At 40.3% G+C, this 26389-nt stretch overlaps 1 protein-coding gene across 2 annotated transcripts in view; it reads left to right on the forward strand.

The window, feature by feature from the left end:
• LOC146330245 (potassium voltage-gated channel subfamily KQT member 5-like) overlaps positions 1-25632 on the forward strand; it is a 154418-nt gene extending 128786 nt beyond the window's left edge. Inside the window, exons 8-16 of one of the 2 annotated variants that reach the window (XM_084715764.1) lie at positions 852-946; positions 2985-3011; positions 7138-7194; positions 10133-10356; positions 14955-15063; positions 17271-17402; positions 17703-17810; positions 21224-21350; positions 22944-25632. In XM_084715764.1, the coding sequence (XP_084571890.1) occupies positions 852-946; positions 2985-3011; positions 7138-7194; positions 10133-10356; positions 14955-15063; positions 17271-17402; positions 17703-17810; positions 21224-21350; positions 22944-24245 (2181 nt within the window). In that variant the 3' untranslated portion in view covers positions 24246-25632. The remainder of the gene's footprint in view (positions 1-851; positions 947-2984; positions 3012-7137; positions 7195-10132; positions 10357-14954; positions 15064-17270; positions 17403-17702; positions 17811-21223; positions 21351-22943) is intronic. The other variant, XM_084715765.1, reaches the window with a different exon arrangement.
• Positions 25633-26389: the final 757 nt, after the last annotated feature.

The following is a 26389-nucleotide window of genomic DNA, read 5'->3' on the forward strand; positions in this document are numbered from 1 at the left end:
ATCTTCTTGTTCCTATCGTTTTGTTCCATCTTGGTGTTAAATTTAAATCCCTGTCGACACTCTTCTGTCAAATCGTGATTATTATTTTAAATCATTATATATTAAGCACACTGTGTACAGCGTGCCTGCCACGTTCTCCAACCTTTGTCTCGAAAACATCCAAGGAAACCCTGGTTTAGCAGAGCGATACTTGCCATCCCACTCTTGTCTGCTTCACACATTTCCTTCTTTACCAGCCTGATCTCCACACATGCCTCTTGTTTCATCCTGACCTCACGTTGTCCTCCTCATATATTTCTCCACACGTTTCCTTTTTCTCTTACTTTCCTCCCACTTGATTCTCCACTTTATTCCTCTTTGCCTTCCCCCTCCCCCCTTTCTCTCCCATCTTATGTTCCCATCTCCCATTCTTCTTTGACCTCCACCCCCTCTGTCTCCTCCTCCTCCTCCTCCTCCTCCTCCTCCTCCTCCTCCTCCTCCTCCTCCTCCTCTTCATCCTGTCCGTCCCCATGTTGTACCAGGCTGCGTGGCGTTATTACTCCACAGACAGCACCAGGCCCTACCTGGACGCCACGTGGCGACACTATGAGAGCCTCCTGCCCTCCCACAGGCATGTATCCATGCCTGACCTCCGCCCACCCACAGATGTGTGACACACCTGTTTTTTGGTTTCACTAATCAGCTTTTTTCATTTGTTTTCTTTTCTTCCTCTTCTTCCTGACTCCCTCCTCTGCCTTGTTTTTGTTGTGTTTATTTTTTTTTTATCCTTTTAATTTATCTTTTTTTTTGGGGGGGGTGGTCTCCTCTTTTTACTGTTTTCTTCTTCTTGGTTTTGTGTATTCTGCATGCAGTGTGTTTGGCGTAGTTATGCGGCTGATGAGAACTCGGTTTCCATTGCTACCTGGAAGCCTCACTTGAAGGCGTTGCATACCTGCAGCCCTACAAAGTAGGTACAACTGGCAGCTGGTGTCTGTATTTGGTGTCTGTGCCACTCTAGCCATCTTTTTCCTTTACTTAAATTATGTACATTTTAGTCGTTAATCTTTTTTAAAATTATTCATCCTTCTCACATATTTCTGCTCTGTCTTATTGTTAAATGTATCTGCTTTGCTCTCACTGTTAAAAATTTAAATGCATTGATTTTATAATTGTCTTTTTCTTGTGAGAAATTGGTTCACAGCCATCAAAACGACTGATCATTTCCAGGCTCCGTTAATTTCAGCTTGCTTGAATTAACAAAAAAACTGCTAACTTCTAAGACCTCTCTACAAGCCTTTATTTTTGCAGCTATTATATAAATGGACATTGGTCCAGTGACTGCTGTCACTGCAGTCACTGTGAGGGACTGAGGCAGCAATTTTAGCCTTCGCCCTCTGTGGCGGATCTATTTATGATGGCAGTTGTAGCCTCAATGAACCAGTCAAGATTTTCTGAACTTCAGTGTACTTAAATTGAGTGGCCACTACGCACCCATGCTCTGAGAAATTTAGAGATACAGTACAACAGTATACTTCAGTCTGTCAGTGGCTTTGTCAGCTGCATACACAAAGATACAGTATAGATTACTATAGATGATTTTCCAACTTCCAATTGAGTATGTGCCAGCAGCAGTTGATAGAACACTCATGGATATTTTAACTCTTCAGGCACAAAGCAACATGCTAGAAACCTATAAAGTTATTATTTAGAGGTAATTTGTGTGTGGAAACTATTTACATTTACACGAAACTTTCAGAAGTTTGTGTTAACCATATAGACCATGTCAGACATCTTTACAAAAACCCACTGACTTCAGGATGAGGGATCGGAGGTGCACATATGCTAACTCAATTCCAGGCTTTAGGACTCATTTATGCAACTCTGTATACAGCTAGAAACTTGCTAGATACCAGTGGAATTCTTCAGAATTCGATTTGGGTGTGAGCTGTTTCAGCTACAGTAAAAATAACAACAAAAGTAACCACCACCTCCTTAAAATCCATGCTAAACCTGCACTTTACAGTTGATGACACTAAAACAACTTTTCATGTTGATGTCCCAATCAAACACCCATTCTGGTTTGATTTCTACCCCCATCTGCGTGACGTCACTCTGATATCCATCTATGGAGCCTGGAAATATTGGGAAGATCATCGGCAAGGCATACAGTGTGCAATTATACAGTGAATACAGTGAACATAATACAAAGCACACTCTGAAGACACTGCTTAAAGTGATTAAATTAACAGATCTTCAGTCACTTCAGTCACCTTCTCTTGTTGCAAGTGCTTCCTTAGTTTGCATTGATCTGCATGTTTGTAGTGAGCCTGCTCTTTGTTAAGGTCTACTTCCCCTGAATGCTTATCATTGATCGGTGTGTTGCTACCCTCAAATCTTCTGCAGCAGTGGCTGACAAAGCCCTTAATGCAAAAATTTTCCCATCATGCTGATTTATAGGACCATACCAATGTGTATGCAGGTTTTAGACTACAAATTATGTATACGTAAACTTTTTCCCACCATTTTTAAATTTGTTTTTTGTTTTAATGCACACAATTCCAGACATCTATTGATTTCCATGAATTTCTGTACAGTTTATTGCAGCTCTTGTAACGGAAAAGCAAGCAGACTCTTGAAACCAGCTTGAACATCAAACCAGCATTTTTGTCAATCTTACATGATCATTTAATAGTTGAGCAGTTAAAGTGAAGACTGATCTGAAGAAAACATTGTTACCTCATAGCAATAATGTCACTTCAGCAAAAAATAATGCACACTGGATGTTCTGTTACTTTAACAAGTTTCAAGAGTCTGCTAATGGATTTACGTATTCAGGTTTCGAAACACAGCAACATGGTGGGAAATCTGTTTAGCTGTAATTTGAAGTCTATTTGAAGTCTTGTAATAACTGCACTGGTATGGTCCTTTATGCACAGTGTGGCATTTAAGTGTTATGAAAAGATGTTTTCTAACTTTTTTTTCTTCTTGTCCTCTGTCAACTGCAGGAAGGAGCAGGGAGAGTCAACTACAAGGTTTGTGATTTTCACCGAACGTTCACTGTCTTCCATTATGTTGTAGCTCCATAATTTAAGGCCAGGTCCTAAACCCAAATACATTTTTGCTATTTACTGAAGAAAAACTGGCAAGAACAAATAGTTTGGAATTCGATACCTTTTTTCATTTTCAGATATCAGCAAAGGTCTCGGCTGCTTTAATATAAAAGACAACAGAAGTTTAACTTGTTTTGTTAAAAAAAAAGAAAAACAGATTTTGTAGAAAAAACATGTTTATATTCCTTGAACCTGCATTTTTGTGGTGACTAAGAGGCAGAGCAACAAGCTGTAAACAAAACAGCAAGCAGTGGCCTATTTTCAAAGCAACATTAGCAGTCATTTATGAATCACAATTCTGGCCACCTGGGGAATATCATATTCTATTTGTTTTTGTTATGCTCACCAGCTTAATAAGAGCAGCGAGAATTACGTTCTGGGCTGTAAAATCAAACCAATGAGCTGACAGATGGCTAAACTTATAAACTGGGTAATAGTTGTCTGTGGGTTGAACATTAAGAGTGATGTCTTTAACATTACACAGTCAGTTTTTCAGTTGTTAATGTAAAATAATGCAGAGTAGAACAGGTTTAAAAGTAAGCTAGCAAGGCATCAAAAATGTCATTTTACTGTCTGAAAACCAATATTTAGTCCCATGTGAGGAACACTGTTAAGCATTATAGACCTTAAGACACTTCTGTGTGAACTGCACTGTCACTGAGAGAGTAAAGTCGTCCTGACTGGAGGTGTTAAAGGCTGTGGGTAATGAAATGTGGACCTGTTGATGCAGAGTCTAGCTAAAAGCACTCTCTGTGACTCATTGTTTTATCTTTCTGTTTAGTGCTATCTCTTTTTTATCACTTGTTCTCCTCTACAAAAAAAAAAAAAAACACCCCTACATACGCATGCTGCAGCACTCAAATACAAGCAATCATATAAACAAACTCTTTATTTTTTAACCATCATCTTGTCTCAGGTATATGGTACAGGATATAGGAATTATATTTTGCATTAGTCTGTGTTAATATTGCCAGATTTTGTGATGATATCAGCAGTGGTGGAAGAAGTACTCAGATCCTTTATGTATCCTTTAGTCAGATCTTTTAAGGAAAAGTACCACACTGTGAAAAAATTCCAGAACACGTGAAAGACCTGCAATCAAATCCATATATATATATATATGTATATTACTGCTACAGGGCGGCACAGTGGTGCAGTGGTTAGCACTGCTGCCTCACAACAAGAGGGTCCTGAGTTTGAATCCCTGAGCTGGCTGGTGCAGGGCCTTTCTGTGTGTCTGCGTGGGTTCTCTCTGGGTTCTCCGGCTTCCTCCCACAGTCCAAAGATGTGTGCTAGGTTAATTGGTGACTCTAAATTGGCCGTAGGTGTGAAAGTGAGTGTGAGTGGTTGTGTGTCTCTATGTGTCAGCCCTGTGATGAACTGGCTGCTTGTCCAGGGTGAACCCCGCCTCTCTCCCAATGTCAGCTGGGATAGGCTCCAGCCCCTTGCGACCCTTCAGAAATAAGCGGTTACAGAAAATGAATGGATGAATTACCGCTACATTAATGTGTATGTTGCATTTTACTGTTGTAAAATACAACATACACTGCCATAGATGTTGAAGGTTCAGCAAATTTTAACTACTTAATAGGATGTCGGGTAGTTTAATTTACAACAGTGGATAATTTTCTCTAAGATCGTATTTGCTGTCCTGTGAGAACCATGTAGTTCTAAAAGAAATCTACTTTTCATGTCAGAAAAATACCCCTGTTTTCAGCTTAATAATGATGCATTTTCCAGCTATTCTAAGAGGGTTTTTTAAGAGTTTATTTAGTTTTGCAGAATTTTATCAAGCCACCAGGAACATTTAAAGGTATGCGAGAAAATAAAAACCTCTGGCTCCTCCTAGTGCTCCTAATGGCATTTGCAAAAATCAAACAACCAGTCAGAGCCAGGAGTCTCTAAGGCAGGTGGCTCGGACCATGCATCCAACCCAAAATGTCCGTGTTTGACCCCCTGTGAGAGAGACTCTTTGATCAGCTATCTTTCTCCAGAATTGCCTGCCCAGTTTTTAATCCTTCAGAGAAATTCAAATCATAATATACTAATGTGAAGACATATTTCATTTCATTGGATTGGAAGGATCTGAAAAAATGTAATCTGAAAAGTAACTAAAGCCCAAGATAAATGCAGTGGAGTAAACAGTGCAATATTATTGCATAAAATGAAAATACTGAAATATAGTACTGTAATTTGTAAGTACAGTACTTGAGTAAATGTACTTAGTTACACTTCACCACTGGGTATCAGTGCTCCAAATGTTTGTCTTTTGGTTTGTGCATCTTTTAGATCATTAGGGGAGGACAGCATGTAGGGCGGTGAGGGCTGAGTGATGTAATATGTTGTGTTTGCGGTTATGAAACACTGAGAAAATGTTTATCTGCAAACCACCACGGCAACCTGAAGGCATTCATACTGTTTTTCCCTTCAGACTAGTGTCATGCATGAACTAGCACACAGCAGCAGAGGCCAAACAAAGTGAAAAATAAAATAAATAACTAAATTAAGCAGGTTGAAGGGAGTCAAACTCGCCTGAACACAGACAAGAACCGGATTCATCCCACGCAAACATAAGTGTGTCTTAAGAACAAGGGAGGAGAGATTCAGGCTCTTCCTATGTTTTATGTTTATTCTTTGCAAACCCCCGACTCCCTGATTTACATCTTACATCCATCTAGAGCTGGAGAGGAGATTAAAAGCCACACAATACAGATCGTACTTTATTTATTAGCTAGGTTTATTTCTTCATCTTCACAATAATATAGTACACAGGTGTAGTGATAAAAGAAACAGCTATAGACCAAAAAATCTATGAAAATGTATGAAAAACCAAAAAGCTCTGTATTTTAAAGGGACATTTAAGATGTGTAGTTGTTTGAAGTACTTGTCTATTGTATTACCTACAATAGATGGTGGTCAAATCACTCCCAGTTAGGAGAAGCGGAGAGGAGTACCTGCACGGACGCTCAGCAATGAAAGCCGCCATTATATAACCCAAATTTCACTTTCCAAAGCAACCAGGCTCTACTGGCAAAATAAGTAATTTTACCTCACAGAACACGGGAGTTGCTGGTCTACCGCTGTCTCAACTTGTTAGTTTGTTTGTGTTATTGTGTGATTTCAGGGAATCCAGACTATCCTTTCAGAACACAGCACATAAAAAAACAAGTCATACAACAACACAAACAAACTAACCAACTGAGGCAGTGGCAACTGCCATGTTCTGCAAGATAATAATAACTGATTTTACAGTGGACTCTGGCTGGTTTGGCTTATATAACAGCAGTTTCCCAACAGAAAAGGCTAATAATAATAGAATAGAATAGAATAATAATTTTAGGTGGCTAAAATACATTTTGCTGCTGACCCTGTCCACAGCAGTACATTTCTTACCTTCTTACACTCCTGCTGCTTCTCCAAACTGGGGGCGTGTTGATTGCCATCTACTGTAGGTAATATTCTGACTATAGGTATATAAGTACCTCACACAACACCACTTTAAATAATATGAACTACCCCTTTAACACCCTCAACGAATCCACAAGCATCCGTCTAAACATTACTGTCCTCAGAGTGGTGACTCAGACACTTGTTGCCATGGCCCAGCTGAATTCATGTAGTTAAATGAGGGACATCGACGTGAAGTATGTGAGTCACCAAATTGCTGCCTTTTTCAAATGGTGCTGCTGTAGATGTTCATTTTCCTCTACTAAGCTCAATTGCCTCTGTTCTGCTGCTTCTAAATGTCAGTGGTCGACAAATTGAAGCACGGGCAGAAACTCTGCTATATTGCTTTATACTTCACAGCCTTCATCCGCACAGTCTTACAAAGGATCATTGCATTTACATGTCATGTCATTTACCTGACAGTCATTCAGGCTGATTTAATGCAACAGTAGAGAGCAGGGTCAAAGTAAGAAGGATTAAATTAAGGGTAAAGAAGCACTTTGTTGAAGCTCAATAAACATTCAGGGGTAAATTTATTCTCTCGTCTGTTGCTGCATCATGTAACACATCACCGTGTGTCTATCTCCCCTTGATTTTTTAGTAAAATTCATAGTAATAAACAGAAGCTACTGAGGAGGCGTACCACTCGGAAACATAGGTACACGCAGCATTCTGCTCCCCTGTGACATGACGTTTTTATTTGGGAATGCTGACTAATTCTTGGTGCATGGTTATCTGTAGGAGGCTGTGCAGCCACAGAGTGCAGAGTAATTAAATATGGCAGGTAGACATCAGTCGGCTTTGTAGTTATACACTATCTGCCTTTGTTTGATCTTTGCCTGAGCAATGCGCTACTTCTGCCTGTTGTGATTTCGATGTTAACAACATTTGCTCTTGGAATTTTTGTACCAGGTTTCATTCCCAGTAGCAGATCCTGCGGAATAATTAACACTTGTCAGCTTTTTTCCTGATGTAGAGAGATGATTTTAGAAATTATTTTACTTCGTAGACCATCACTATTTTTTCCGTCATGCAGCTCCTGGTGTTGCATCTAAACTTAACATCACACTCCACTCCCCACATCTCAGATACAAAACTGATGACATGTCGCTGTCACTCAAACACACACATCACCTGCCTCCATGGATGGATTATGACACAACGGGCCCCAGATTTGTGTCCCTTTATAGATGTTTTGTATCTTTTTTGTAGTTGCTTCATGGAACTTTTGTGTCTTTTTCTTGTGCCGATGTGTTTCTCTGTGCTACATTTGTGTAGAGGTGCAACGATTCATTGATTAATCAAATATAAATTGATTATTAAATTAATTGGCAACTGTGATGATAATCAGTTAATCAGTTTGAGTCACTTTTGAAGAATAAAAAATACAAATTGTTTGATTCCAGCTTCTCAAATGTGAATATTTTCCAGGGTCTTTACTCTTCTATGACAGTAAATGGACATTTGAGAACCTCACCTTGGGCTTTGGCTTCACCATTTTCTGACATTTTATGAAACAAACAACTAACGAATTAATCAAGAAAAATCTAGGAATCTTCAGATTAATCAATGATGAAAATTATCATTAGTTGGAGCCCTACTTTTGTGTCTCTGTTGTCATTTTATGTCTTCTTTTTTATCTTATGTCTCTGTTATTGTTTCATGTTGTGTCTCTGATATTGTTTTGTCCCAGTTAGTGGAAATATTACAGTATGTTTGTTTGTTGTATGATTTATTTTCATAAAAATGTCAGTTCAAACAGATGTTCTGACTCAGGGGCTCCCTGACACCTTGGGTCCAGGGGCCTGTGCCCATTAGGGCCCGTTCAGTAATCCATCCATGCGTGTCTCTGTATCCACAATCACTATATAAATCTGGTGATATTCTATATATTTTCTTGTTAACAAATCCAATGAAAAGACGAAAGACCAGCATTACATTGATCCTAACAAGCCCAACACTGATGTGTCTTCTTCCTCTGTACTATAGAGTTCAATTCTTGTCCAAAAACCTTTAAAAACACATCAGTGAGCCACACTAATCCACTGTGACATGTCCTTTCATTAATACAAACATGACGGCTGTAGTTCATTTTGACTCAATCCCATATGTCCTTCATTAGTCCGCAGCTGAAAGTAGTCATATACAAATGCACTGTTTGCTCCTGTTAAGGAATTGTTTAAAACCTGCGATACACTGCTGTTGTAGGAAAATATTATGTTCTTTTTAAAAACACAACCATATATGTGTGACCTGTTTCAAACCTGGTGCCAAAGACAGGCTTGAGAAATACATTGATGGTTCTTGGTCTTTTCATCAGATTTACTGAAATAAGAAAGATATAGATACAAGCCTTATCCTTTAATGCACAATTACACATGTTAAATTAAAATGTACAGTGCTACTTTTAAATGAGATATGCCTGATGCTTGAGCGCTGCCTTTGCATGCATTAAGTTATTATACTTTATATAGCTGCATAAACACAGAATCAGCCACTCCCTAACTTTATCTCATTATCCTGTTCCTCGTTTTCCACAAGTAACTGTCATTTATTGTTTTCCCATAACTTCACCTATTCATGACACATTAAAGGGATAGTGCAGATTATTTGAAGTTGGGTTTTATGTGGCACTTATCGATAATTAGTGTATTACCCACAGTAGATGGTGGCCAGCATGCAGTTTGGAGAGGCAGCAGAGTACCAGCATAGAAACTAAGAAAGCAGCAATGTACTGCTGCAGACAGGGTCTGCAACAAAACATAGTTCTGCCACCTAAAAAAGATCTATATAAGTTTCAATGTGCACTATTTAGATTTTTTATTTTATTTTTCTGATGGGAAACCACCATTATAGGCCAAATATTGCCCTCTCCAAAGCAACTAGACTTCTTTGGCAAAGACAGTAATTTTACACTGCAGAACTCAGAAGTTCCTGGTCTACAGCTGCCTCAATTGGTTAGTTTATTTGTGTTATTGTGTGACTTTGGTGAATACAAACTAACTCTTAAAATACATTTTGCCGCTGACCCTGTCCATCGCAGTTCATTGTTTAGCATCTGTTCTGACTCCTCTCTGACTAGAGATTCATACCTCATACAACCCCACTTCAAAGAATCCACATTTTCCTTTAAAGTACAACAACATTTAAACATTTAATATAATAATGCAACACTGAATGCCCCTCTCAGCAACATGCTAACTAATGGATCACAAGGGATGACATACTGCAGCTGATATAGGGCACAAAAATATGAAATTGTGTGCACATCAAGGCAAAGCATCATCTAACCTGAGCTTGAATTTTATGTAATGCACCTGCTTTAATGCTGCCGCATGCTCGTCTTTCTCCATCTTGCCCTGCAGCCCTCCACCCTCATATTAGTAGAATGATGACTGCCACATGATTAGATCATGTCAAGGAAAAGCATTTTGCAAAAAGACTTGGATAATTTATGTTGATGCCCTAAAACTTCACTCATCAGTAACTTATATTTATCTGTCTGTCATTTCACCTCCTTACAACATTATCCCTTTCTTCTCCTCCTTCTTCTCCAACTCCCCTGTATCACTCTTCATCCCTATTTCATTCTACAGTCAGAAGCTGAGCTTCAAGGAGCGTGTGAGGTTGGCGAGCCCCCGAGGTCAGAGCATCAAGAACAGGCAGACATCATCAATGAATGACCGACGCTCTCCGGTGGCCGAGGGTGGGACAGAGGGCACCAGCCCCGCTAAGGTACAGAAGAGCTGGAGCTTCAACGACCGCACACGCTTTAGACCCTCACTCCGCCTTAAGAGCCAGTCACGCTCCACCACTGACGGTGAGTACCTGTCCCATTATTCCACCTCCTGACAAAGTTTGATTAAACACGGATTAATTAGCTGCACACGTTTGTTCTGGTTTGCCTCTCTTAATTATTATTTTATTTTATTCTCTCTTCTTTTATTGTTTTAACTCATGTGTCTTATTATGTTTACAATAAAATTTATTATAATTTAGTGTGGTGTTTAGCTGTAAAATGAGAAAGATCATCAACAAGCAGCCAGCTTGTGTCCATAAGGGAACTCTAAAAACTCGCAAGAACTTGCATTGTTTCTTCATTTTTTATAATGTAATAGTGGTTAAGGTATGTGTAGGTTTAAGGACAAAAAACACCTCGTTATGGATAGGGAAACGTCATGCTTTGGGAAAAAGCGATCACTCTCAAAATATCTTTCGTGAGTGTTGGGTTCCCTTCTAAGTGCGACCAGACAACCAGCATCATTTCCAGCGGGGCCCTCTGAAACTCATCAAATCGTAAAACCAGGCAGTGCTGATAGCCTATATCTCACTTAAAATGTTTTGAGAAACATGTTATAGTGACTGTTTTATTTGTAATATGAGAAAGATCGTGATCAGGCAGCCATTATGTCCTCCTGACGGGGCAAACCAAAGCCCCACCCAAGTCGCAGTGCATCACCCACCCACTCCACACTCTCTTCAGTACTGTACATGGTCTGGTTGCAAAAAACAAGATGGCACTAATTTATTGTCATTCTTGCAGTAGCATGCTCTGCCCAATGCTGAAACACAATAATCATATACCCAAATGGTAAAAATATCTTTAAGGACCAAGTTCTTGCTTAATTACGAAGATTGATACTGCACTCATGTCTGTTAGTTCAAAATTAAGCTATAGCCAGAACATGACTGGCTCAGCTTAGCTTAGCATAAAGACTGGAAAAAGCTGCAGTAGCCTGGCTCTATAAAATCCACCTAACAGCACCTCTAGCTCACTAATTGACCTCACCTAACATCTTTTTTGTTTTTTTTAACCCCCCCAAAAACTTTCAAAACTACAAGTTGTGGTTTTATGGGGGGTTATGGGCTATTTCTTGTCCGGGCACACTAACTTCCTGGAGTCTTGTCATCACCATGAGACTGCCAGCCAGGCAATTAAAAAGACAGCTGCAGTGGTGCTATTTTTTACCTTTAGACAGAGCCAGGCTTGTTATTTCCACATGATTCCAGTCCTCATGCTAAGCTAAGCATTTTCTGGCTGTAGCCTCACATTTAAGAGACATAAAGTAGAGGGATATTGATCTTCCTCAGCAAGAAAGCGAATCATTAATTTGGACTATTCCTTTAAGTCTAAGCATGAGATCACAGAATCCCCAACTTTAACTACATGTATTTAATTGAGGTGTGTTGGCTGACCAGCCAACCAACTAGAATTAGTTTTTGCCCACTAATTCAGACAGCTGAGTGGAGGAATGCTAATGGGCATTTGCACTTCCTCTCTTTGGCCTAGCAGTGCCGGCCTGGCAAGCCCCGCTGGTTAACAGCCAGTTGGTGTTTGTGGGTGGACTGATGGATTGATGGAAGGTGGGGGTGGTGAGCTCCAGCAGCCATATGGGGTGTCACAGCCGGGCCAGCTGGCTGAGGCCTGCCGGTGGACAGGAATCAATAGCCAAGCTAGCCAAAACCAAACTGGTTTGCTTGTTAGCCATGCTCCGTCTGATCATTCACCAGAACTGACATGTTTGGCTCACAGAGATGGTAGAAGATGGGAAACGTTTCCTTTCATTATGACTTCTTTTGACATAAAATAAGAAGTTACTTTAATGTAGCAAATCTGTTTTGTTGCTATCCCGGTTACTCTCTATCTCAATAATCAGTAGAACTGGCTATATATAAACATAATATAAGCACATGCGGATCCTACATGCTGTGACCCATTGGGCGATGCTAATCCAAGGCCATTTACAGTGTTTGCTTAAACAGAAAAACTAGCTCTACTCTGCAGCGCTGCTCTTCTACTGTAGCCCTCTGCTTACCTCCTCAGTGTGCCATAACTCAGGAAGCCCATAAAGTGCATTGTCACACAGTTGTATTGTTAGTATATATCTGCAGGCACACCAGAGACCTGCTCTTTACTACCAGTCTGCTGTTCCAGACAGCACTCAAAACACTCTTCCTCTTTCTGTCTGTCAAAACAATACATGTGTCTTTCACTCTCAGTTCAGTGGACTCAATTCCAGTCAAATTCAGTGTGCATTCACTGTTGTAACCAGATTAAACTGATTAGTCCCCAGTATCAATCAATCAGTGATCAGACTTTGATGGTCTATTTAAAAGACCAGTGTGTAGTATTTAGTGACATCTTACTGTGAGCTTGGAGATTCCAAACACCTCGCCTCACCTCCCCGTTCCAAGCGTGTAGGAAACCCTAATTACCCCACAGCTCAAAAACAATTTTACACATTAAACCATTATAAAAGAGATGCTACTCATACTGTTAACAGGACACTTTGAAATGCAAACAAGGTCAATTATGACTCATTCTGTTGTGAATTTTTGATCCATAGAGGCTTTATATTTGTAAAACTTTCCTTGAGCCATCTTTGTGTCTGGTATCCGGGTCTTAATAATATATCCATGGCTTCATGGCTGCACCCTCTGTGTATATAAATGGCTTATTTTAAGGTTATGGAAACTAGAGTGTAAACTGCAAGTTTCATCACAATATGTTATTAAAACAGTTCTTTTGACAATGATATGATATTTGACAATATCATAAAGTCTGCCATGATATTCAGTTCAATTCAAGGGACTGCGATCGATATCAGATATCATATGTCTATTTAACACATTCAATTATTATATTATAATACATTTATGTCATCTCACAAAAAGCAACTAAATTATGATTTGACAATTTTATGACTGAACTTCCAGATATTTATGACACAGACATTTTCAAAAAAAAGGTGTATCTTAAAGATGATGACATAGATCAATATTTTCATTTTCCTTCAATAATATAAGATCATTGAACATTGAACGATATAGCATTCCAGATCGAGGTATTGTTACACCCCTAATGGAAACGCAGGATTTTTTTTCAGGCAATTATACACAAAAATATAAAAATAAATAAAAACATGCTTATGAACATTTTATTCCATTTCTGCCATATTTTGCCAGTAAAAACCCCAAAATCTTTCACACTGGACCTTTAAGAAAAACTGTGTAATGGGAAACAAGTCCTTTGTTGTGATCAATCCATCAAAAATTGTCATCCAACTCTGCAGTATTTTAGTGTGAGCTCATTGTTTTAGTTGTCTGACCTACAGACTCCACAATCATCAGTCTTATTTCCAGCAACAGCAGGGAACTGTTTCCAGTGAAAAATCTCTGATGAACCCACTGCACAATATGGTAAAAAAAAAAAAAAAAAAAATCTATATTGTGATTTTTTGGTTGAAATTGCAATTGCAATATGCAATACAATTAAAGGGAAAGATAATTTTTACATTGCAATTTTATTTTTTACTGAAAAAACTAGTAAAATCATGATGATGTGATATTTGTTAGGGCCTGTACCAAACAAACATGAGAACAAGATTTTAGGCCAGGGCATCTATGGAGACCATGTACTTTATAAATAGTGGATGGAGCTTCCAGGTCTGAAAAGTGCCTTAAACCTGCATTCCTTCTCATGGCCAGCAGGGCGGTTCTCCACTCAGTGCAAAAAGGAGCCTGATTGAATGTAAGCTTGTGAGACAGTGACTATCTCATTTCATTTGTGACCTCAGAAAACAGTTTCCTAGTTTTCCTAGTTGGTTAATTTTATGGTCTCATTCGCTTGTTTCAAGCCTTCTTCAATACAGCATGATGTTCATTTGCTAAATTATGGTCCCATTTACTATAAAATAGTCAATAAAGCAGGTAATGCTTTAGAGCGAGGTTACCTTATGACAAGGTGCTACCACAGCAACCTCTCATCCAACCAGGGGCGCCGCCGGGGGGGAAAAGTTAGGACGATTCTAAGGGCCCGGGCCTGACAGGGGGCCCTTTGAGGGCTATCAGTATTATTTTAATAGTATTATCTATGTAATCTTTCAGGGGGCCCAAGATTTCTGGCGGCGCCCCTGCATCCAACTATTGACACGTCCTGCTCCGAAAAACAGGATAGTGACAGTCAGTCCACAAACCAGTGGCTGATGTCACAGTGAGTTTACACTTGGTGGAGACCAAAAACAGAGATAAAAGATTAGTTGATTTCTAATGGTGCTCCAGCAAATGTTTTATAGCATGTTTGCCATATTGCACTGGAATTTACATTGCTCTTTTTTGGCAATAATTAATTCCAATAACTAATTGTTGCTATGGTTATGATTTACTGGTGAAAAAATCATTGGGAGAATAATGCTTCCCCGTTGTACAGCCACACAGGGAAGACTAATGATAAAATCAGATGCTTGTTTGGAGGTGGGTGGGAGAATCTGGTCACTGTCTGGATGTAAACTGACAGAGTAAGGCTAATGCAACACTATAAATGCATTGTCAGAGTCTCTGCCTCACAGTAATGTGTTTTATAGTCTGATCAATGCGTGAAATCAAATTAACATTTTCTGTATCCTCTCTCCCAAGCAGCAGACTCCAACATAGCAGCTGAGGATGGCTTCGATGAGAAGGGCTGTCACTGCGAGATCTCAGTGGAGGACTTGCTGCCCTCTGTCAAGTCTGTCATTAGAGCTGTCAGGTGAGGCAAACGAAAGGAGACTTTCTCCTTCAGTCCAACTAAGTCTGTTTTCCTGCTGCATGCAAACAAACCCTGATTGCACCCCTCCCCCTTCAAACAGCTCTTGATTGAGTTTTTAAAAAAAAAAATATTTTATTCTATGTTATTTTTAGATCATCTTTGGTTAATGTGATTGGATACAGTGTTGAGGGACAGAAAAAAATGGCTAGTGGGAGTATTAACACTGCAAAGCTTTGTAAAGTGATCATGTCACAAGGATGGCGTGATGTGTCCCAAAAGAGACAGATGCAGTAAAAAACAAATACTGTAAGTTTGGGTTGAACCACCAAGAATTATGAATAACTTGAATTACAGTTCAACTGTTAAATTTGTTAAATCCAGACTGACTGGACTCAATTTGAGGAGTATGTTGTCATTTAAGAGATTTGACTGTAGTTCTTCACTAATATTTAGGGTAATCAGAGATTTAATATATACGCTTCACTCACTTGTGTTTTACAACAAAAATGTGTTTTCTCCATGGCAGAGCTGAACAACTGAAGTTACTTTCTGGCATGTTTGCTGTTCTACCAGCACTGTAATATCTTATTCCCATGAGAAAACAGTGGGCACTTGCAAAATGGTGACACTGATCTTTACAAATCAATAATGAGTAAAACTGGCTCCTGAGATCACGTGAATTCAGACTGTAATTGAAGCTGGCTTTTTCAAATCTACAACCAACCAACCAACACCATTTTGGTCATATTGTCCCAATTTATTATAGTGACAAATGCAATAGTAATCATGGATCAAGCAAGTAATCAAAGACTAATGAAGGCTTAAAGGTGCTGAAAATCAGACCTCCCCATGTTTTAACTTGTTAGCTTCTTGCTAAATTTTTCTTGTGCGTTGTGATAGATGACTAGTTAAACCATGAAAAGTGTGTTGTTATAACAAAACAATTTTACTTTATTTGATACTAATGTCTTTTTTTTCCTGGCATATCAGTAATACACTGCTGCTGGAAGGAACACTCCTTTACTTAAGTAAAAGTAGCAATACTAAGATGGAAATATGCTCCCTACAAGTAGACGTTCTGCATTAAAAATCTTCTGTATGAAAGTACAGAAGTATTATAAGCAAAGGTTTCAAATCTAAAAGTTGTCGTTATCGAGCAGAACAGCCACTGTTTGTGTTATATTGTCATATGTTATATTATTTAATTATTAAACAGTAAACAGCATTTTACTGTTGGCTGGTTGATGTGGACCTTATTTTAATTACTTTATGTACTGTTGGGCAGACAAATCTCCTGCAATGCTTCATATTTTAAAAAGCTCATCAAGCTCCAGCCCCTAAATTTGCCTCCAGAAACAACAAAATTTGAAAGTTCCTTGTAGTAGCTTTAATGTTGAACCCTGACCTCTTTATCTGCAAAGAAATAAATCAGAAAAATGTAGTGAAATGAAAATGAAATTAATTTGTACTTAAGGACAGTGCTCAAGTAAATGTACTCAGTAAAATTCCACCCCTGCACTTACCTCTTGTGCTGTGAAACCATATACAGTCTACTTCTTCAGTAATCAGCAGTAAAAACTGAGCACAGTGAGACCTGACTCTGGAAAGACATGTTGCTGTTGCATCTTTAAATCAGTTTGTTTATATACTTAGCAGTACAAACATATATGTTTTTTGGTTATTTAATCCTTAATTTTTTTTTATTCTGCCGTGTAGTTTTAGTAATACAACATAATTAGCTGTACTGCAAGAGCAACATAAGTTAACTACAGTATTAGGTACAGCTTTATTTCTGCTGATCCCTTCCTCTCTTCACTTGAGGACTCAGAAACTCACACATTCTGCCAGTTTTTCTTAAATTCAGCCTTAAGGCTCTACAGATGCCTCTATTCAGAGAGTCACTTTCTGAGACCAATAGTTTTACCTGCATACAGCTAAAATAAGCAGCCACAACCGCACTAGATGTTTTTATAATGTCCAATGAAGCGATTGTTCAGGTGTTCTGACTGTTTGCATTGGTGTGAAGAAACAGGTAGTTGACATCCAATTACACATTTTGAGCACTTCCAAAAACAAGAAAAGTAAAGGTAAGGGTTGCTTTATTTCTCTTAAATAGATGAAACTCCGTTTCATAGCAGGGTTGTGAACTGACTGTATGAGAGCGCCCTCTTGTGACTGATTTATGAACTCATCTCCTGTTTGTGCAGGATAATGAAGTTCCATGTAGCCAAGAAGAAGTTTAAGGAGACGCTGCGCCCTTATGATGTGAAGGACGTGATCGAGCAGTACTCTGCCGGCCACTTGGACATGCTGTGTCGCATCAAGAGTCTGCAGACCAGGTAGGACTGACAGCAGACTGCATGACAACAGCTGACAGTTTTCATTCCACTACTGTTTAACTAGAGCTGTTTGACCTCACTGTAAATGATTCCTCTGGATCTTGGTGTGTTTGTGCGTATGTGTGTATGCGCCTCACCTGCACTCATACCTTAAACATGCATGGGTTTATTTGTGTGTTAATGTGTTTGTTCTTTGAATTTTGTGTGTATGTGTGTGCATGTGTACCTGTGTGTGTGTGTGTGTGTGTGTGTGTGTGTGTGTGTGTGTGTGTGTGTGTGTTCCCTTTGCTTCCCTCATAGGCTAGACATGATAGTAGGCCCACAGACCCTGAGCAGCCGGGCCAAGACCTTTTCCTCCCCCTCACTGCCGGTCTATTACAGCCAGGGCAGAAAGAACTCCACTCAGGGGTCAGAATCCCCCCCCCCCCCACCCTTCACATGTCACATTGGTTCAGTCCACTTCTCATTGAGTCAATTCAGGAAGTCCTCAAAAATACAAAAATCTAGATTATGAGACAAACTTTCTTCTTTGAATTGGCTGATCAGGAAGTGAAGTGAAACCTGCTGCTCGCTCACAAACCACATACTAACAAAAGTCAACAATTTGTTGACGTTGGTTCTGGCATTTATTCTGTTTATATCTGATGAAACATTCTGGTGAATTATGGGATCCTCAAACACACACACACACACACACACATACAAATACAAACTTAACTCTCAAAGCATATGAGTGTGTACCTACCTGCTATTGCTGCTGTAACACTGACCCCTGCTGTTGGTGACTGTTAACTAAAACTCCTGCATGCACTTCACACTATATCTTATACAGGAAGAGGTCATCAGATCTGAAGATCTTTTTCGACAAAATAGTTTTAACTATGTCCGCAACTATTATTTAGTAATTTCCAACCACATCTCATGGTCTTCATCAACAGGTGGTGTTTGCTCAGTTGTCATGGAGGTGACATCACCACAGACATGATAATACCAGTCAGTATTTTATTCTTTACTCTTAATTGTGATCCCCATTAGCTTCCACAAAGAGGTCTACCTGGGGGACCACATAAAAACAACAACACTAAGAAAGACAACAATTTAAAATCACACAGTATCAACAAGACAAGGAAATGCAATACATGTCATATACAAAGATCAGTAAACAAGTAAAAAACACTTAAAACAGCACTTGGTCGTATACTGAGGCAGAGATTTTAACCCCTGCCTTCCCCATGACAACAATGCAACCTCCATCTGCTTTTGCAAGACTGTGATAAGAAGTTGAGAGCTCTGGATAAAGTTAGTAAACGGAACTTGAGTTAAGATTACACTTTCACACACAGCTGTATCAACATTTGTTTTGATCACTTTTCGGTGGATGAATTGATGAAGAGTGATGAGGACACATTTCCATCCATCTTTTGAAGACATTGATTGAATGTTCATATTTCATATTACACTGGGACTTGCAATACAGACAATATTCATCCTATAATTGGCAAATAATAGCCTATTGTCACTTTGACTTTTGACTTTGACTTGTCCTCATACAGCATTGTAACCCCAGCGTGCCAGAAAGGTCTGAAGGCTAACTTCTACCAATCCTGCAACGCCTGGTGCTTATCACTTTAAGGGTACTGGGATTGGTACTGGTATTGTAGTTTTTTTAAACAATACCCAGCCCTAGTGCTCACTGGGTACACTTGGATGGAAACCTGGCCACTGTTAGCTAATCACAAAAAGCATAATCTTTTGTAATGGTCTGACCACCTCACACACAGTAAAAGAAAAGACAGTTCTATTTCATCCTTCCTGACCAACAGAGATGGTGCCTTAAAGCGATAGTTCACCAAAAAATGAAATTTCACTCAATATCTACTCACCCCCGTGCTGATGTGAGGATGGGTGAAAATCTCCAGTTCACAAAACTCTCCCGGAGCTTCAGCGGAAAACAGCATTTCAGCCAAATCCAGTACAATTGAAGTGAATGTTGACCAGTGTTAAAATGTAAAAAATCACACAAAAAAACAACAAAATATCTTGCCGAAGGGGAGTGGTTTACTTCCATCGACCTGAGGGATGCCTATTTTTGTATTCCCATCATACCTCACCACAGGCAGTTCCATCGTTTTGCCTTCCAAGGCCATCATTTTCAGTTACAGATGCTTCCCTTTGGTCTCTCCCTCTCCCCATGGGTGTTCACCCGCTGTGTGGCAGCAGCCCTCTCTCCCCTGCAGTCAGGGGGCATAAAGGTCTTTCCATATCTAGACGACTGATTGTTGTGTGCACCTTACCAGTCTCAAGTGGTACAGGATATGGCTGCTCTTCTGGCTCATGTAGCCCAGCTGGGTCTCTGGGTGAACCTCAGAAAGAGCTGTCTGGTCCCTTCCCTGAGTATCACCTTCCTTGGTGTAGCTCTGGACTCTGGACCATGAAGGCCTGAAGGCCTGTCCATCACTTCGGGTCTGGCATCCTGAGCCTTACCGCCTTTAGCTGTGGGTTTGGCTTCTGCAGAGCCCAATCCTCCACTGAATGAGTGTACTGGCACCGTCCACAATACTGTTCTGAATGCTGTTCTGTTCTTATGGCCAAATCCTGCATTCTTGCCTTTTGTTGTTTTGTTGAACTCGCACCTTAATCGGCCTATCCAGTTGGCATGGTTCGACTCGCAAGTAAGGGAAGGGCACAAGAAGTCAGTGCTGTTATGCCCTGTGCAGGCTCCGAGGACATATGTGGTTAGTACTGTTGGTAAACACCAGTCGGACCAGCTTTTTGTGTGTCATGATGGTCCTAAGAAAGGTTGTGCTCTCTCTAAACGGCATCTGTCTCACAGGATCGTGGACATCATCTGTCATGCATATAAGGCAGGTGGTCACCCCCTGCCATCTGGTGTGAGATGCCACTCTGTCTCTGGCGGTCAGGAAGGATGAAGTTGAATGAAAGTTACGTATTAGTCCTGGATGATCACCAGAGCGTTCAGTCAATCAGAATCCTTGTGGCCTCACAAGAAAATTCTGCAGGAACAGATCCTCTGATGACACCGGAAAATATAGCCTGTCCAGGGTCATCAGGGGGTCACTCACAGGTGACTTTGTTGGTATAACTACTCGACCTGTGCATGTGCGAGATGGAGTCATTCAGTGCTTAAGGCACCACCTCTGGTGGTCATCCAGGATTTATAGAACCGTAGTTACATATGTAACTTTTGTTTGTGATACAAATCTGGTTTGGTGTGGGAGGATCCTCTTAAAACTTTAATCACTTATTTCCAGATTGTGGTTGTATTATAACTGCATGATATTGCCTTGGCTTACCCCTGCTCTCTGTTGAATGTAACTCTGTTCATTAACAAAGAGACTGTGTTAACCAGATTTTATTGAACCTCACTGGATTGAGCATGAATAGTGTTTATCTAAGCGCTGAATGAGACAAACAAACTGAATTTAGGCTGTAAAATTAAAGGACTACAAGACTTAATTCAGAATCATATAAGGTAAACTTTGTGTTGTGAACTGTTTGATTTGCAAGAAATACAATTCACAACACACCATCCTTATATTTGTTCTCATCCAGCATATAGTATGTATCAAATCCAGTGAGCAAATATAAACTCTCATTTGCCTGTATTTGTTGGAGAAGAAAATGTGCTTAGGGTAATCTATTCTTCTGTTGCAGTTTCCTTCCTTTCTGTGGGCTGCCTCACGGACTTGTACTTTGTCACTTTTTTCTTCCTATCATTAATGTCTTATCGTGTTTGCATGTGCTTGTGTGTGTGTGTGTGTGTGTGTTTGTGTGTGTTTGTATGTTTGTGTGAATTCCAGAGTGGACCAAATCCTGGGCAAAGGCCAGATCCCTCTGGATAAGAAGATTCGAGAGAAGCTGTTGTCTGATGGAGATATCTTAGAGGACATGAGCATGCTGGGTCGTGTCTGCAAGGTGGAGCGACAGGTCTGTCCTCTGCTTCTTTGTTTTATGTTTTATTCTCTAAATAATGTATTGAATAAGGGTCTGTTTGTATTCCTTGAGGAAACAGTGTGCTTTAATTTTACATACACAATGTGACACTGAAATGCAGTGGCATGTAAATGATTGTCATGGTAGAGACAAATATGTCAGTTAATGACACCAGAGGCCTACAGAATGTATAGTGAAGGACACTATAATATATAACTATATCACCATGAATATATACATTTTAAAACATGTATTGGCTTGAGAATTAAATCTTCACACATGACATGATCAGCAGTGTTTAAAAACTGAGCAATACCTGCAAGTAATACTGTGAAATGGTTCAGGGTTGCAGTAACAAACATGGCAACATCAAAGTTACAACAAGTCAGCTGCTGTTGTTGTTTATAATGAAATAGTAAATGCAGATTATTTAGTGAGCTTTGGAGATGGTAGAGAGAGCCAAACTAACTGTTCCTCCTGACTCCAGTCTTTATGCTAAGCTAAGCTCACACACATACACAGACATGAGATTGATAGTTTTTTTCAGTTTTCCGTCTGTGGCAGGTCAGAAATCTACTTGCCCAATGTCAGTTTTTACTTGCCTCGATACAAATACTTTTATTTGTAATCATACAGGAGTACAAAGTGAATTCCTGTTGGATTTATAAACATGATACATTGTGGTAATCACTTTTGTGATTACCTGATTTGACTCAGCGTTCATGTTTTGTACAAACATTGGCAAGGCCCTGGAGGAGGGGTTGTCACCACCTAGCTGTCATTCAAGCAAGATGCTGTTGGCTCTTGTCATGGCACTCAGTGACATTTTTTTTTTTTGGTAAACTTGATATGCCTTTGAAAAACATGGTTTTATCTACCTTGCTGTCAAAGTTCCTGCAAATTGTGTAATACTTGGTTAACGTTTCACCTATAGCCTCTTAACACAACCCAGTTACACTCCTGTTTTCAGAATAATTGAAATGCTCATTTGCAATTTAGCTAATATCTTTGTCTTTACCAGCCACCATATTCTCCCCAGTGCCTGAACGGTACTTGCATGTGCAACTCTCAATACAGATTAGAGAGAAGTGAGATGGCTCTTTGCAACTTCCATCATCATCTCCAGAAAAAAAAAATGTGTTAAATAATTTTTTTACCACTTGCCTGATTGGGTTAGTGAATTGCTAGATTTACTAGCCAAATGTGGCATTCAGTGCCCTGGACAATCAGACAGTCCTTACTGATGAGCCCTGTAATCACACACACTTTGAACTTGAACTTTTCTCCAAAGCTATCTCTTTTCATTTCACCTATTTGTGTTATTTGTGCAACACTATGAATATCTTCCAGGACAGATACAATTGTGTGCTATCATCCCCATATTTAAACAATTTCATTTATGTTATGCCACAAGAATCATTTTGATTTTATTTTTATTGAATTATTATTGAATTGAATTTGATGTTATAATTGCATGCAAATCTTTGACAAAGTACCTTTAATATGTGTTCCTTCCCTTCTGTTTTTCTTTTCGTGCTTTTCTCTGGTTACATGACTCACTCATGTCCTCCCTTTTTCTCCTCACAGGTCCAGTCGATTGAATCAAAGCTTGACTCTCTGCTCGATATTTATCGTCAGGTTTTGCGCAAAGGCTCGTCTTCAGCCCTCACGCTCTCCTCTCTGCCTCTGTTTGAGCTGGAGCAGACCTCTGACTACCACTCCCCTGTCTTCAGCAAGGACCTGTCCTGCTCCACCCAGGTCAGCAGTGGAGTGCCTCCCCCTGGTGGCTGCATCACACGCTCCTCCACCAACTCCCACCTCCCCCAGGGAGGACTTCATCTCATTCTGGCGCCACCCAACGAGCTGAACCTTAATCTCAATGCCTCATCTTCTACACCTCCCTCTGGCCTAGCATCCTCCTCTTTCAGCCCATCGCCACTGCCTCATCACCATCATCATCACCATCACCACCATCATCATCCTCATCATCCTCATCATCCCCATCATCATTATACCCAGGCTCAGGCCACCACGCCTGAAAGTGGCACAGATGAGGCTGTGGGGAGCTCTCCACCAATCCTCACCCCAAACAGTATCAGCAGTGGAGGGGGCGGAGGAGTTGGAGATGGAGGATTTCCTCTTCTGGCAAGGCTTCCACCACCACCCCATCCCAGCCGAAGTGGGGGCCCAGGCAACTTGCCTCGAGCAACCTCTACAGAAGCATCCCCTGACATGGAGGACTTTTGTGGAGGTTTAGGGATACAGATGGAGGACAGCAGTATGGTGGAGGACCTTGGTGTTGGTTTGGGGCTGGGCAGACTGGGGCAGCAGCTACAGAGCAGCTCCAACAGCAATAGCAGGATAAATGCTCAGGAGGAGGGCTCCTGGAGGAGACATATGAGCCTGGAGCTGCAGCCCCTGGTGCCGCCAGCCCTGGGTTGCTGCTCTGGCCCCACCCAGATGGACCGAGGCCTGGGCAAGTCCATGTCAGTGCAGGACCTGATGCAGGTGGCTCCGGGGACTGTCCAGGACGCCCACCACAGCCACAGCCTCTCATCCCCAAGCCCCAGTACGAGCAGTGACTCCCACAGCTGTAGCCAAGACCCTGGGGGAGGAGGGGGTGGAGGTGATATAGGCAGGAGCGGTGGAGGCGGATGGGGCGAGGAGGACCTCTTTATCAGCGACAGGGAGATAGAGACGCAAGGATTTGACTTCCTGTCACTGGGGACTGCTGAGGCCCACACCTACTCCTCAGAGCTCCTGAGGACAGGGAGCAGAGCAACTGCAGGGTCCCAGGGCTCGAACCGTAGCCTGGCCCACAGTCACGCAGCCTCGCCCACTGCTGGCAGCACCGAATTGCTGAACATGCCACATGTACGGCTAAAATAAACTTGCATATGTGTCCAGAAGGCACTCCAATCTCACCTCAAAGAGACGGTTTTTATCCTTTTGGAGGGGAGTGGGAGGGTGGGAATATAACAAGGGGTCCTTTTTTGTTTATTTTCATGTTGATCCATTTGATAAGAATCACAGTATTTTCATACAGGCTGATCACGTATGGCATATCATTGCATGAGTTACTCTTTGTTTTTTAGTATGATTGACAAATGTGCGATAAAAGATGAAGGCTTATATAATGAAAGCACAGACCCCTAAAAACTGAGACTTCGCTATTAAACAAAGGCAACTAAACTTGGTCCTGAAAGACGGTGGGTTTACATGTGACCTTGAGACAAAGCATGAGTATTGCATGTTGTCAATCAAAGGTACTGAGATTAGCAAAATACAGTTTACACTTGACAAAGTAGGAAGGCATGGACACATTTATAGAAAATTCCTTTGAGAATACTACTCACATCTGTTGTAAGTAACGGAAACTTCAATGTTTGCATATATTTCATGTTTCTCCAGTCACATGACAGGCTTCCACATTGAACTGAATGTTACCTCACCATTGAAAAACTGTTTATTCTGTTTTTGTCACTATTTCTATTTTAATTCCAAACAATTCTGTCCGTTTTAGAAAACCAGATAACCTCCTGAAGTTTACATACTTTAATTATATCGATTTTTATCCTTAACACATATCTTTGGTTGTCCACAATCTTTTCAAAATTACCATGTACACAAGAACCATGACAGTGTGTATCCAAGTTTTAGCTCCAAAACTGCAGGTCTTGCATATGTAATGTTTTTGCTCATCATTTTTGAATGAGGGCAAATCAGTTTCATGTATTTTTCTACAGTTTCAGGCATCCATTGTTCTGCAATAATTTACGTACAGTAAGTCAATCAGTTAGAACATGTTTGAGTTATGTTATGTGATGCGTCACAGTGAACATCAGGTCACTTTTGTCAATGTTACATGATCATTGTGTGGTTATGCAGTTTAAGTGCAGATAAGTTTTGAAGTGGGGTTGTTTGACGTAGACAATGTATCATCTACAGTAGATAGTAGGAGAAGCAGCAAGAGTACCTGTGTATCAAGTTAAGTAGTGTACCACTGTTGACAGGGTCAGCAGCAAAACGTACAACCTAAAATCGGCCCACCTAAAAAACTCACTAAGTGTCCATTATATTAAGAATATTTTTACCACTTTACCTTGCTGTCAGACAGCATTATATTGCATAGCTACTTACACTAGTTGTTCTGCTGCTTCTACAATCTGGAGATGTGCTAACCGTCATCTACTGTGGGCAATACACTTACTATGAGTAATATCTCATTCAGACCCACTTAAAAAAATGGCTAACTGATTTGCATATCATACTGCCCACAACACACATCCAAATTTCTAAGCCACAGCATGTAAATGATGATTTGCAGTAAACAGGCATAAACAAGGCAAAACTGCAGGACTGGTCCTTTAAAATTTTCCTTTGTATTGGTTTTTGTATCTTTATTTGGAACTCTTTGACCACCATAACGATTACCTTTTACTGAGAAGAACAGTAGGAAAACCCAGAAAGAAAAGAGTAATGTCAGTGTTTCTGTATCAGTGTCACTTCTGCCAGCTGTAGCAATGCATCCTGTTCAAAGCGTATACATGCATGTACACACCTGTATATGAACATTAAGATATTAGAATGCCCATTTACGCACACAGCCAGCTGTGATGCTACATGTCCTTAACAATGTGGAGAATCTTACCAACAATCCGGAGGAGACAAACAAGGACCAGTTATTTTATTTTCCGATTAATTATGCACCAGTCGGTTGGTTTTCCAGCTGATGACAGCCATGGATTGAAACACAGCTTGAATGTCATTTCTTCGTTTAAAATAAGAGTTTGATATTTTGTCATAATACACGTGTCTTAGGAAAGCACTTTGTGTTTGTTCGGAGACAGATACACTGAAAGAAATGTTCAGAAATCTAACTTTGTATTGCATTTGGCTTTTTGCCACCCTGTTTCTACATGAAGGAAGCTATCTTATTTAATTCATGGTCAATGTTTTTGGTTTTTTTCATACAGTGTATTGTGGAATTATTTTTGCTTCTTTGAAGTGGACTTGCAGCAGAATGTACTCCT

Source organism: Lutjanus erythropterus, chromosome 3, assembly GCF_056507025.1.
Source record: "Lutjanus erythropterus isolate fLutEry1 chromosome 3, fLutEry1.hap2, whole genome shotgun sequence".
NCBI classification, from domain to species: domain Eukaryota; kingdom Metazoa; phylum Chordata; class Actinopteri; order Lutjaniformes; family Lutjanidae; genus Lutjanus; species Lutjanus erythropterus.